Below are 15,118 nucleotides of genomic sequence, written 5' to 3' on the forward strand. Positions count from 1 at the left end.
TTCTAGATGTCTTCATGGTTCTCCCTTTCAGCGAGGTCTTCCTAGGGAATCACCCCTCCCGTACTCTTTATTCCCTTCCTTGATTTTATTTTTCTCAATTGTCACTACCTGACATCATATTTATCTGGCTGCTCCATCTACTAGGATGCGAGCTCAATGAGGGCAGGCGTTTCTATCCTTAGAGCCTAGAAAAAAGTGTGGAATGTGGTAGGTGCACAGCGCATATTAGGCGAATGAATAAATGAATGACTTGATTGACCAGTCCTCACAACAGCTCTGAGACGGAGGTTATGCATTTTTTTTTTTTAAGATGAGGAGACTGATCACCCAGTGCACACACTTCAAGCAGTGCACACAGAGTGCGTCTGACCGACCCCAAAGTCCTATTCCTTCCATTTCACCCCCCTGCCTCCCTCACCCTGGAGAGGGCCACTTGGTTCCCCAGGTTTCCCAGAGTATGAAATGGTCAGTAGCAGGTGTTGCCTGTGCACATGGACCCAGAGTTAATAAATGAGTGGACAAAGGTCTTTCATTCAGCTAGAATGGCTAGGCTGTTGCCCTCCTGGGTGGCGGGGTGTACACAGCTGACTCATTTGGAAATCAACCCGGAATCATTCTTACATCCCTTGGCCAGTCCTCCATATCTATTACCTTTGCTATTTTGGAGGAAATCTTGATTTGGACCTGCACATCATCACATTGCAGCCCTTCCTGCAAGTCCTGTAATCTTTCCACTTCCAGGCGAATGCCTACAATCAACAAAGGGTGACATAAGAGTTCAAAGAGCTGATAGGGGTTGAAGAAGCTGTCTGTATTTTGATGTGACACTAATTCAGCTGCTGGATGCCTTTAACAAACCCACTAAAGCCTGCCGGATTAGATGGTGGGCATAAGATCAAACACTGATTGAGTAGTTTCTGCATGCCAGCAGCATGCTGAATACTCTGCACGTAATGATCTCATTGCTCCTGAAAATGATGTGAGGTTATTTGCAGTTGAGAAAGCTGAGGCAGAGAGGTGTAAAGCCATTTGGCCGGATCACGCAGTTAGTAAAGATAGGAGAGCTGGAACCTGAACCCTGGTCTGACACCAATGCCCAGGCTCTTACTCCTCTGCTATACTGCTGTCTCTGTTGGAGCTCCATTCTGCACTGAGCCACTTTGGAGGAAATGGTAAGGAAACCATTGTAAGAGGAACATCAGCAACTGTGTAAGTGACTGTTGATATCAGTTTGTAAATGCAGACCTAAACGGTAATAATATTCTGTTTGTTGTTTGAATGGAGTATAGTAATTGGGGAAACTCACACCTGAACCACTCTGGAAGGCAGCCTAGCCAATGGGCAGACGACCTGGGCTCAAAGTCCAGCTCCACTGCTTTCAATTGTCCAAGCAACTGGTAAATTTCTTAACCTCAGATCCCTCATCTGCTTTAACAACTGACTGAACAACACCCATGAGTATTAAATGGGTATTTAATTTACTATCACACTAGTTACTTGTATCTAGTAAAAAAAATAATCATCGTTTTTCTCTCTACCATATTTATTTGGTCAACCAAGAAAAAGAGTTAATGTGAATAATAAAGTATGGGATTTCTTGTTAACAAAGAATATTTAAGGACCTGAACTTTGTATGTTTCAGGAAAATAAAGGACACTGAAGGGAGAATAGGTAGAACAATAATAGAATTCTAATTCCTTTCTTCCTATGAGGTCCCTCTCTGGCACACTTCTTCTCTTATTAAAATGGTCCTTTAGGGCTTCCCTGGTGGCGCAGTGGTTGAGAGTCTGCCTGCCAATGCAGGGGACACGGGTTCGTGCCCCGTTCCGAGCGGCTGGCCACTGAGCCTGAGCATCCGGAGCCTGTGCTCCGCAGCGGGAGAGGCCACAACAGTGAGAGGCCCGCGTACCGCAAAAAAAAAAAAAAAAAAAAAAAAAAAAGGTCCTTTAGTTCTCACTTCCTTAATTCATTTTTCCCCCCTGGCTTTGGTAAAAGCATATACCCTTCATGAATTATCTTCCCATATCCCAAGGGACTGTCCCTTGACTGTCCCATATCCCAAGAGACCTATTCGGGCTCTGTTGAATAGTTTGTCCTTTTTGACTGACTCTACCCTCTGCCCCCAACCAAATCCCACCTTTTGGCTCAAAAGTTTTTGCACAAAATATCTAACATACTTTTCTTATGCGAATCTTAGAATTTTAACATCTCTGTGCTTCCAGCATCAGAACAGTGCCTGACACATGAAAAGTCACTCAAGAAATGTTTACTGAGTACCTAAGAGTATGAAGAGCCGAGGGTGGGCATGAGCTGCAGTCAACCTGGCTGAGTGTTCCTGGCTGCACCTGGTCTGCAGAGAACTGTGCATACGATGCAGGGACCACCTCGGTGAAACACCTGCTTATTTAACCTGGATTTAATCAGGAAGCCCTGAGTGTTGGTTTCAGCCTGAGACTGATGTTTTAAAATTCCTTGTATTTCCTGACATTGACAGTTATTCACGTGTCCTGGCAGAGAGGTCCTGCTATGCAAGCTGGAAAAACCTCCAGAAAGTTATCTCTCTTAGGAAACTCTGAAAGGCACTTTAGCACCATAATAATAGTGCAATTTCCTCTGGAAGAAAGCCATGTGATAGAGAAAGCTTTGCTAATATGCCCAATTGCTGTGTGATTTAAATCGGACTCTCTCGAAACATTTTACCTGCTTTAATGACTCCTTATCATGCTCTGGTGTTATTAGCTTTATTTTTAAAAAGCAGAAAGCAGAGCCACTGAGGAAAAAGGATCTAAAAGAGAGACAAATTGTGTGACATAATTAAGGTATCAGAGCTCAGAAATGGCTGAACTGGGGGAGGAGAAAGAGAAAGAGAGAAAGAGAGAGAGGAGGAAGGAGAGAGATACAGATGGACGAGGAGAAAAGCTGAGAACAAAAGAAAACAGGTATCTTCTCTGCATCTGTGGGTTTCACATCCTTCCCTCACCTTTTATGCAGAACAGACCAATAGCCGAGCTAGCAGCCGCCTGGCGGATGGAGGGCAGTGTGTCACAGGAGTCAGGAACAAGGAGGCCAAGGAGTGAGCCGATTTTAAAGTTCTCCGGTGCCTGCAGGACAAAGGGGGACCCCAAGGTGATGGGGTGGCTTGACGATGTCTCAGGCTAGTCCCAACACTGGATATTAAGTCCCTTGTTCCTTCCGTGCAGGCCCTTAGAATAAAATGGAATCTCGGGCTTTAAGGGCGGTGGTCAAGTAAGCGAGCAAGCGAGCAAAGATGCTCTGGGTTAGGACAGACGTCGCTGGTGGTTCTCCGGAAAGACTCCACCTGGGACTGGAGATCCGTCACGCACGAGTTTTTGGATTCCAGCGCCTCAGAGGTTGCTGCTGTTAGCAAGCAATGCCATCCATCCATTTTAGGGGCTTCCTTACCTCAATATCATTTGTCAACACTTTCGCGGTGATCTGGAAGGCTCTTTCCCTTTCCCACTCTTTTTGTGAAACAAGCCACATTCGGAGAAGCTGTTGGTCAAAAAGTAGAAGTCTTTCCTTAGTATCCTCGTATTCATTCGCTCTCGTTCTCTCGCTCTCACTCTGCCTCCTCTGGAACAGGGTGCTGACCTCCCCACAAACCCTTTTTAAGTGAGCTGGCCCTCGTGGTGGGCCATGTGGGTCGAGCTGGACAAGTCCCTGTGACGAGGATGAGGCAGAGTTTGGAGGGTGCCTTGGAGCACCGATTAGGGACTATGGGAGTCCGTTTGAGCAGCGGCCCTACTCACATTGAACATTTCTTGACAGTCCTCTGCTTTCACGTTATCCCACATCATGGTCCTCAGCAGCTTCCCCAGAGCATCCATGGATCGTTCGTAGAGAAACTGAAATCAAAGTGAGTGCGAGGGTCAGGCCGAGGGGAGCAAGTTCATTCATTCTACTCCACTCTGCGCTCCCCTCGGGCCTCGCCCCCTCATACATGAATGTGCTCCTTGTCCTTGTCTGTCTTGCCCTCATTTTTGAGTTTTTCCAGCGGTGGAAGGGGCAGCAGCTTCCGAATGTTCTCCTCAAGAATATGAAGATGGTCATTCAGTGAGAGCTGAGGTGTCAGTTGACTGAAACGAGAACCACGTTGAGGAGTGGATAGTATGTTGACAAACAAAACATAACCCAGTAGAATTCCCAAACTGCCAGTCTGAAGGGGCTGAAGGGGTCAGGTACGTTTCTGATGGGTTGGGATGTTGAAGGAGGTGGTGATGGAAGCAGAGAGAGATTGGGGACATAGAACCAGACGGTAGCGGTGGGCGTAGTCCACACGCTTCGGGTCTAATTTATTAAAGTGATAAACCATCACTTGGCTTTGCATTACTTTACCCTTTATTATTATATGATCTAACATTCATCTACTTGTTTTCTTCAGCACTTGATTGTGTGTGCGTGGGTGTGTGTCTGTGATAGAGAGAGAGATTCTAAGTTTGGAGCAGTGAGTTTTATAAATTCTATATGTCCTCTCATGTTATATGGAATGTCACACATACTGTAGGTTCTTATAAATGCACAAGTGAATAGATGATAATGGAATCTTCCTTCTTTTGTTCCTTTCTTTCCTTCCCCTCTCTCTTTCTTTCTTTCTGACATATACTATAAACATTACGAGGATATAAACAAACCTGGACATAACTTGGAAAAATGTAAATGTTCAATAAACATGAAAAACTCCATTTGTTATTAAATAAGTGTAAATTAAGACAATACAATACCACTTGTCAGCAACCAAATTAACAAAGAAGTTAAAAAAGATGACACTGTCAGAGAAAGGTGAAATTGGTCTCTCACTGGAGAGTACAAGTCAGTAACAGCTGGGACAGTGCTATTGAAAGTGTTAAATGTGTTGATAGATGCTGAACAATCTTCTCATCCTTACTGTCTGGCTGGCTGTTTAAAAAACTCAACTTATTGAGCTATAATTTACGCACAACCAGCTGCATCCATTAAAGTGTGCAATCAAATGAGTTTCATACTCATGGAACCACCACTATAATCAATATAGAACATTGCTATCATACCCCAATTTTTCCTTACGCTTCTTTGCAGCTCGTCTCTTCCTGTACCCTGGCCCAAGGCATTTGCTTTCTGCCATTAGCGATTAGTTTGCAAGTTCTACAGGTGTCCTGTCCATGTGAGGATAGCCATTAGCAACATGTGGCTATTGAAAGCTTGAGTTGTGGCTGGTTTGATTTAAAATATGCTGTAATTGTAAAACACACTGGATTTTGAAGATTTAGTATGAAAATCATGTAAATTATCTTATTACTTCTTTATTTTAAATACTTGAAATAATATACTGAATATATTAGATTAAAATTAATTATTAAAATTAACTTGTTTCTTTTTACACGTTTAAAAGTGGTTACTAGAAAATTTTAAATGACATATGTAACTTGTATTATACTTTATTTCTACTTGACAATACTGTTCTGGAGCCTGGTTAATTCTTAATTTATCTTTAAGATTTATTTGCACTTTCTTTAAACCTCCCTCATTTGTAAACATGGCAACTTGTGCCTTCCCTTATTTTGCTTCTTATCGAGTTTTAGAGAAATTATGTGAATGTGTTTTGCATTTATTTCCCCTAGTTGACTAAAACTCCTTCAGAGCAAGGCTGTATTTTGTTCAACATTGTCCTTTTAGAACCTAGCTCAGTGTCTGATACATGGATGCAACTCAATAATATTTATTGAAACAAATTGTCAACTTTTATAATTAGAAGTTCAGAGAACACTTTTTGCACAAGGATGTTCACCAAAGTATTACTTATAGTTTTTAAAAACAAGAAATAATTAAATGTAGCAATAGGAGGTTGATTAATAATTAAATGTAACAATATGAGGCATATCTATGCACCAAGATATTAGGCAGCCATTAAAAATGATGTTTGTTACCTCAACATAATAAATGCCACATATGAAAAGCCTACAGCTAACATCATGCACAATGGTGAAAGACTGAAAACTTTCCCTCTAAGATCAGGAACAAGACAAAGATGCCACTTCTATTTAACATAATACTGGAAGTTCCAGCCAGAGCAATTAGATAAGAAAAATAAATAAAAGGCATCCAGATTGGAAAGGTGAAGTAAATTATCTCTGTTTGCAGATGACATGATCTTATACATAGACAATCCTAAAGAATCTACAAAAAATATTAAAACTAATAAGCAAATTCATCAAAGTTGCAGAATACAGGGACTTCCCTGGTGGCTCAGTGGTTAAGAATCCTCCTGCCAATGCAGGGGACACAGGTTCAAGCCCTGGTCCGGGAAGATCCCACATGCCGTGGAGCAACTAAGCCTGTATGCCACAACTACTGAGCCTGTGCTTTAGGGCCTGAGCGCCACAACTACTGAGCCCACGTGCTGCAACTACTGAAGCCTACATGCCTAGAGCCTGTTGTCCACAACAAGAGAAGCCACCGCAGTGAGAAACCCATACACTGCAGTGAAGAATAGCCGCCGCTTGCCGCAACTAGAGAAAGCCCATGCACAGCAACAAAGACCCAACTCAGCCACACACACACACAAAAAGTTGCAGAATACAAAATCAACACACAAAAATCAGTTGCATTTTTATACACTTAAACAATGAACCATCAAAAAAAGAAATGAACAATTCCATTTACAATAGCATCAGAAAGAATAAAATACTTAGAAATAACCAAGAAGGTGAAAGACTTGTACACTGAAAACCACAAAATGTTGCTGAAGGAAATTAAAGAAGACACAAATAAAGAGAAAGACATTCCATGTCCTTGGATTTGAATATTTATTATTGTTAAGATGTCCATACAAAGCAGTCTACAGATTTAATGGAATTCCTATCAGAATCCCAATGACACTTTTTGAAGAAATAGAAAAATCCATCCTAAAACTCACATGGAATCTAAAGTGACCCCAAGTAGCCAAAACAATCTTGAAAAAGAACAAAGTTGGAGATCTCACACTTCCTGGTTTCAAAACTTATTACACAACTTCAACAATCAAACCAGTATAGTACTGGCATAAATAAACAGACATACAGACCAATGGAATACAATAGAGAGCCCAGAAATAAACTCTAGTATATATGGTCAGATGATTTCCAACAAGGGTTCCAAGACCATTCAGAGGGGAATGATATTGGATTTGGCAATGATTTCTTGGATATGACACTAAAAGCACAGATGATGAATGTGCAAATAGACAAATGGGCCTACATCAAAATTAAAAACTTCTGTGTATCAAGAACACAATTTAGAGTAAAAGACAACCTATGGAATGAGAGAAAATATTTGCAAATCATATATCTAATAAGGGGTTAATAACCTTATAGAGAATAGAAAGAATATAAAATATATAAAGAACTCCTACAACTCAACAACAACAAAAAGACCCCCCCCCCCAAAAAAGGGACAAAGGATTGAACAGACATTTTTCCAAAGAAGATATACAAATAGGCAATAAGACTATGAAAAGAGGCTCAAAGTCATTAATCATTAGGGAACGGCAACTCAAAGCCACAATGAGATACCATCTCACACCCATTAGGATGGCTACTGTAAAAACAAACAGAAAATGACAAAGTGATGGCAAGGATACAGAAAAATTAGAACCCTTGTGCACTGCTGGTGGGAATGTAAAATAGTGTCACTACCAGAGAAAACAGTATGGTGGTTCCTCTAAAGATAAAAATAGGCTTGACATATGATCCAACAGGCCTACTTATGGGTATATATCCAAAATAATTAAAAGCAGGGTCTGGAAGAAATATCTGTGCACCCATGTTCATAGCAGCATTATTTACAATAGCCAAAATGTGAAAAGCACCCATCAGATGAACGTCCAACAGATGAATGGATTAACAAAATATGGTATACACAGAGAATGGAATATTGTTCAGCCTTAAAAAAGGAATGAAATTCTGATTCATGCTACAACATGGATGGACCCTGAAGACATTGTTCTAAGGGAAATAAGCCAGGTGTCAAAATATAAATACTGTATGATGACACTTACATGAGTTACCTAAAGTATAAAATTCACAGAGACAGAAAGTAGAATGGTAGCTGCCAGGGCTGGTGGAAGGAGGGAATGAAGAGTTGTTTAACGGGTACAGAGCTTCAGTTTTGCAAGATGAAAAGAGTTCTGGAGATTTCTTTGCACAACAATGTAAAAGTACTTAACACACTGAACTGTACACTTAAAAATGGCTCAGATGATAAACATGTATATTTTACCACAATCAAAAATAAAAAAATTAATAAAAAATGACTGATGTCTGTGAAGAGTTGGTAATAACATGGGAATATGTAAGATGAGGTGAGAAAAAAACCAGGATAAAAAATCATATGCAGAGTAGAATCTTAACTCTGTAACCAACATGGAAGACTAGAAATAAAGACCTGGAAATATACCAAAATGCTGACAATAAAGCGGGGGGGAGGATTGGGTTGATTTTTATTATTTTTAAAAACTTTCTATAGTTTCCAGGTTTTAACAGTGAACTTCTATTTCTTTTACTGCAGGGGAAAAATATTATTTTAAAAATGTGCTTAAAATTATTATTGTTTTCAGGCTTATTGCTGCTAACCAAACTAGGGTGTGATTAAGGGTTTCATATATGTCTAATGGGAAGATTAAAATTTGCCTACAGGCCAAGATAAATTATTTTTGCACAGAAATTTCAGTCCTCATATGTCAATAAGTCTGACTCTTGTAAGCAGCTCCGCTAGTCCCTGTGAGTCAACAAATGATCAAGCTCTCAGTCAATTCTGTCACCCTGGAAAGAGAAAAAGCCCCCATTTGAAATAACCTATTGATGAACTGTGTTCATGTTTGGTTGGTGCACTAGAGTCTGCACCGATCGATAAGTCAGTTGTTCAGAATGAGGATATGGGGGAGGAAATATTTTTTCAATGAGAACAAACAAAAAATTCTCTACCTGAGGTATCTGATGGTGATTAAGGCTTTCCACCGAACAGGGCTAGCCAAGGAACCCAGGGGCTCATCCCTGATGAAGTCCGGCAACACAGACAAGGAGGTGAACTGTCTCAGGAAGGACCAGGAGAGTTTCTAGACGCAAAGAGGTGGAAACCTCATTGGACCGTTGGGCACCCTCAGGCAGAAATACACCCAAGGTCTGCTCTTCGGGACTGGCGAGTTTTACCCATTACCTGCACTCTTGGTAATGAACTTCTCAGGGTCTTGCCCATGTCCTCCCTGCACACCCACCAGCATGTAACCCAGCAGCACCTCCTTGTAGGAAAACTTGAACTTCTCATCCTCAGCACCTTGGACAGCAATGCCAATTTCCGTGATACTTCTTATAAAACTCATCTGCAGATCCATGTCCTAAAGCAAAATGACTCACAGTGCAAGCCAGGGTCTTAGGTACCACACCAGTTCTACAAATAGGGTTGAAATATGTGCCCAGACAGGAGTGACACTCTGCTCCTTTTGCCATCTCCACCTTAGTCTCGGATCCAAGTTGCAGGGAAGTTGAGAAACTAAGGTCAATCTCCAGCCCCTCCAGCTCCCACCATAAATTGAGGTTTCTCTAGAGCAGTGGCTTTCAAACATTTTTGATCAGAAATCAAAATAGGAAACAGTTTACAATTCTACCCAGTACTTATATGCACAATATAGTGAATATATATATATATAAAATACATAACTGAAATAAAAGTTTTATGATATTTATTATTCTATATGCAATGTGCTCTTCTATTTCTCTTTTATTTCATTACAAACATTTTGCTGGTTTTGATCTATTAGATATATTAAATTGATTTCATGATCTACCAGTGGTTTACAACCCACAGTTCTAAGAACACTGTTCTAGTTTACAGTCTAACTTCCAGACCACCTAGAACCAAATACATCTCCTTGTTCTGTCTTAAATTAGGCTCAGGGTTCCTGGCTTCAGAACTGGATTAATTAGTTATATTTTGGGATCCTTTCCTGTGGAATCAAATCAAGAGAACATTTATGCTTACTGTACTTCCAGGGAGCATAATTTGTATTCAAATATATTTATACTCAAACACAGGTATTCAAATATATCACATATGCTGCATACCTTGTTCATCACAGCCATGCCCAGAACCTGAAAAAAAATCAAAGGCAGAAGCAGACACTAGAGCAGCAGTTAGAGTTCCCTCATCCCAACGGAAAGACCCACCCATCAACCTGAAGGACAACAGTGAAGCAGGATGCTGAGTCCTTCCAACTGGTGGGAGCTGTTGCCTCCCTCCCCCAGTTTCAAAGGGAGACCCTGTACACTGGTAGATTCTTTGCCCTGGGTGAATCATGACTAAACTACAGAAAACAGCATAAAGATGTCAAGCCTTTGGGCTTCAGCCTTCTCATTTTAAAGAGGCTCTATCAGGCTTTGGTAAGAAAAAGGGTATTAAGGCTCTTGGCAGAAAGAGCAGTGAAAAGTTATAAAATGAAAGTTAATAGGGCAGCTGACTTTGGAATTGAGATATAGTTAGTTCTGCGACAACGCCTGTGTTGAAAATGCAAATTTGTTCCAACGAAATTGATACACGAGGGAGTACTTTTATCATATTCTGAATTTTATGTTTGCTTATGCACAGTTTTGTCCGTGAGAGCAAAAAGGTGCAACAGTTGAACTGAGCCGCATAGGAAGATTTGTGCACATACCTCGAATATCCATCAGCTGCCTTCGTTTACTGTGTGTGATGAGCTGCTCTCATTCAAATCTGGCATTACAGCTGTTTGTCAGATTTAAGATAACCCTCTTTCCCACCACCATTTCATAGTAGCTCATAAATTGCACAGCTGACTTCAGGTGTTTTTCAAGGAAACGTGCCATCATTTCTTGGTAGTATTTATATATTTCCTAAATGTTTTAAAATTACTTTTGAACATTTAATTCAGTTTTTTTTAATGTGTCATTGATGGTTTTTTTTTTAATGTTGTTCCCCTCACCCCATTTCCCCCATAATCCCTGTGGTTTTTCTGGTACTATCTTGTGCAAATGTTGCCTTATAGCAGAACTGACCTCAAAGTGTCCAGTGATCTTTATCTGAAACACCTTTGTCTCTTTCCTTTTTTATTTTTATAATAACTTTCCTCAATGATGGACTAAATATTAATGTAACATAAAACGTCTTTGAAAATTTTGTTTTCAGTTTTCATCATTGCTTATCAAATTTTGGGTATGTCAGAATCCCTTTTTGAGGAAGATGTTAAAATTACAGATTCAGTGATCCATCCCTGAAGACTGATTCTTTAGGGATCTCCATTTTTAACAGGCTTTCCAGGTAATTCTCATGCAGCTGAGGTGTGAGGATCACTGCCTTACATCCTTCCACTAGCGCGTACCTATATCTACAATACCGTGAGCTCCCTATGAGTCCATTCTTCTCACATACACACATGAACAAAGGTCAAGGGCACAGATTTATCAAATAGATGGTTTGTGGAGGACACAGAAGAGGAGATAAAGGAACATAAAGTACAATCCCTAACATCAAGGTGCTGCCAATCTAATGGGAGAAGCAGATGTGCAGGTAATCAATGAAAACCCCTAAACCTGGCTGTGAATAAGAATCATTCATAAACCTTTAAAAAATACAAATGGCAGACCCCACCCCAGACTTACTGAGGCAACCTCCCTGGATAATGACTCTGGGAAGCCATATTTTAAACTTGATTGATAGGTGGGTCTTAGGTGGCTAACTTGGTACTAATCAGAAAAATGGCTGAACTGACCACATGTAGAAAGCATTTTATTAAAGATACAAAAAGTGCTATGGGGGACAGAAATGATTCGATGAATTCCAACTTGGTTTTGTGGTTCCAAGGCAGAAACATCCTTGGCATGTTTGAGGAGTGTCAAGGATGGTCAGCATGGCTGGGATGAAGGTGGAGGGGGAAATTAGTGCAACTTGAGGTGGATTGAGTAGATTGACAAGTGATGCATTTTATTCACTTAAAAATACATAAATGGCTCTTACTATTCGTGAGGCATTCTTATAGATGGCTTATAAGTATTACCCTATAAAAGGTTAAAAAGCTACCATTAGCAACACATCAGAGACTATTACAGGGAAGTAATAAGCCAGCTGCCCTAAAGTAGTACAGGAGTCATTGCTTTAAGCTTAAATGAGGGTGAGATCATGGTGGGTACAAGTGGTCTAGGAAGGCAACACAGGGGTGGTGGGATGTGAACTGCCCAAGGTCTTAAGAAAGAAACAAATCACTCAACTCTGTTTCATAATAAAATGTTCTCTTTCCATAAGTTCTCATCCTCCAAACATACTATACCATACCCTATCTTTCCTTTGGTCTGTATCCTTTGAGCATGAAGATTTCCAAGAGCTGAGTCCCTCCAAGTTTTGGGAACTCCAGCCTTGGAAATCGAGGTGTCCCTGTGTTGGTCGTTACCTGAGAGCACTGGCCATAAAGAAACAGGACTTGGGATACAATGTCTTGATAAAGCCTGGTGAGGAGCTGCCTCTTGGGAGCATGAAGGGCCATGGCTCCATAGATTACCATGACGTCAGTCTTGGTCAGCCTCTTTTTCCCAGAGAAAATACCCCGAAGAGGAGGAAAGAGAGACAGAAAAAATATGACTGAAGGAGTTTCTTTTTCTCTCATATTTTTTCCTAATTCTATGGGCCACTAGGGGATTAAGAAATGGGACTGAGATTATTACAATTAGTCTGAAGCTGACACTCTTGCTTATATAAATTTAAACACACAGGACGGTGTTGTGGATCTATCAGGCGTTAAGAGAGGTACCTGTGAGAAGGCTTGCATTAATTTTTACTCATTAAATTCTTCTCCTTTAGGGGAAGCAGAGAGTACACAATGGAAACTCTCCATGAGGCCTGAGCAGCTGGGACAAACCTAGGCACACACGGAGCTCCTTAGGGCCTCCCAGGTCAGCATTAGCGACAGAAAGTGGAGGAGACTTGTTACCTAGCTGGTCATTCTTCAGGGCCTGGGTTCGGACAGTTCTGACCTGGAATAAAGACCTGGGGACGGGAGCAAGTATAATATGGAGAAAGGATATTCACTGAAGGAGTCAGTGTCATTTGCCTTTGCAATGACCAAGGGCTTTGGAGGAGAAAATTCTTCTTTATACCTTGCATCAATTCATGAAAAACGTTTCCCGATCTTGGAATATTTTAAGAACTTTTAAAACAATTTCAAAGTGGTTCTCAGCACAGTATCCTAAGATAGATGTTATTCCCTAAAATCAGAAAAGATAGGACATTTTGAGTTTATTCATCTATTCAACAAATACATATTGAGCACCCATTATGTGTCAGGAACTCTTCTAGGTTCAGGGGATACAGGACTGAACAAAACACATCAAACTCCCCATCCTTTTGAGTGTGCAACCAGGGGAAGTGATGGAGAAGTGACATAAAGTGAACACAAATTTGGTAAGCATGTAAATGTAAATGTATAGTGTGTCAGAAGGTGATAAGTGCTATGGAGATAAGAAAAGCAAAAAAAAAAAAAAAGTAGAAGCTGCACACTGGGGGGAGTTGGCAATATAAATAGGGTGCCCAGAGAAGGCCTCAATACAAGGGTGACATGGAGAAAAGTCCTGAAATAAGCAAGAGACTGAGCCATTGGACTACCTGGGAAGCAGAATTCTAAACAGATGGAGTAAGTGCAAAGGCCCTGAGGTCCATTGAGGAGGGCAGAAGGAACAATCAACGGGAAGGGCAGGATGAGGTGAGAGAGGAAGTGGGGGTTGGTCTGAGTAGAGCCTTTCAGGCCACAGCCAGTAATTTAGATTTCTAATCTTAGACTAGTGGGAAGCCAGTGGAGCTTTTTTTGAGCTAGAGCTGACTGTCATTTCTATAGGATCCCTCTCCTGCTGAACGCTCACTATATCTCAAGTGGCTAAAATGTTGAAAGATGGTAGCTCCTGTTTCATGCTCTGTGGTCCTATTCCCCCCTTGCCCACATTCTTCCCACCTCTCTTGCTCGAGGCTCACTTCACCACTGTACCTTCCTGGCAGTTTGTTTACGAGTCCTGTTATATTTCATCCGATTGCATAACCCGGCTAGAACCACCATGACCACTGTCACCAAGGTCTCAACCAGCACTGTCCTTAGTCCTCAGATACCAGGCCACATACTCTCCATTATCAGAAGATGCTTGGAAGAGATCTTTAAAGGCTGTGGCCTGATGTCTCTGTGTTCCTTGGTCATGGCCTAACATATAAACCTCTCTGTCTTTCAGCTTCTGGGTCCTGTCACCCCACAGTGCTCTGTGTTTCTCCTCTCACAACCCATCTTCCTAACGTCTTAACTCCTTCCCCTACTTTTCCACCTATGTCCCACTGTCTTTCTATCATGTAAGTCTGGCAAAACCCAAGCCCTGGATAAATCTGACTCCACATCTTGCCGATCACCTATCCCTACACCACATCTGCAGGAGGCTACTGGAAAAAAAAGTGACCCCATTGAGAAAATAGGTGCCAGTAGAAGATGATTTCAACCCCCAATGGGGCCCTCAAATCTGCACAGATGTCCTACATCTTCCCCTGAGCCCATTTTCTCTCTCCAGTTCCTCACAGTTGCAACCTCAGCTCTTTTCTCCTGAAACTGTTCACTAAGCACTCTCCATGAATAAAAACTTTGAGAAGGGTTCTATTTTCCCTTATTTTACTTGGAAGAACCTGAGGGATGTAGGTAGCATGTTGTAGAGGCAAGATTTGAATCCAGCTAGTCTGACATCAGAATCAGAGCTCAGGTGTCACCTGAGGGAGAGAGTCATGCTCAAGAGATGGAAGGCCAGCAGGCTCAGTGAGACTAAGAAAGTTACGCGTTAACACCTTACCCATCCAGAGGTCATTCACTAAGTGACTTGAGTGTGTGGGACACACTCAAGAACTTGAAGTAAAGTTAAGTAAAAGAGGAATTTGAGAAGCTCAAATGGATGTCACAAAGTTCATCTTTTAAAGTTTGTGAACCCCTCAGACGTTGAATGACGGCCATATTGTATGCTTATATCTGAAATAAACTGACATTGTTTCCTAGCCCAGAGCAGAACTAAAAGGGTAATTAGGATGGGAAAAAATGGTGCTAGGAATAATGCCAATGAGAAAT

At 41.2% G+C, this 15,118-nt stretch overlaps 1 protein-coding gene across 1 annotated transcript in view; it reads right to left on the bottom strand.

Annotated features, from left to right (window-relative positions):
* MROH2B (maestro heat like repeat family member 2B) overlaps positions 1-15,118 on the bottom strand; it is a 60,295-nt gene that overhangs the window by 20,059 nt on the left and 25,118 nt on the right. The window contains 11 exon segments of the mRNA XM_081231810.1: positions 652-749; positions 2,981-3,101; positions 3,424-3,513; positions 3,771-3,866; positions 3,962-4,097; positions 8,958-9,037; positions 9,248-9,367; positions 10,095-10,121; positions 12,431-12,583; positions 13,134-13,139; positions 13,143-13,241. Coding sequence (XP_081087936.1) covers positions 652-749; positions 2,981-3,101; positions 3,424-3,513; positions 3,771-3,866; positions 3,962-4,097; positions 8,958-9,037; positions 9,248-9,367; positions 10,095-10,121; positions 12,431-12,583; positions 13,134-13,139; positions 13,143-13,241 — 1,026 coding nt within the window.

The sequence above is a fragment of the Mesoplodon bidens genome (genome assembly GCF_964165515.1).
Source record: "Mesoplodon bidens genome assembly, chromosome: 4".
NCBI lineage: Eukaryota > Metazoa > Chordata > Mammalia > Artiodactyla > Ziphiidae > Mesoplodon > Mesoplodon bidens.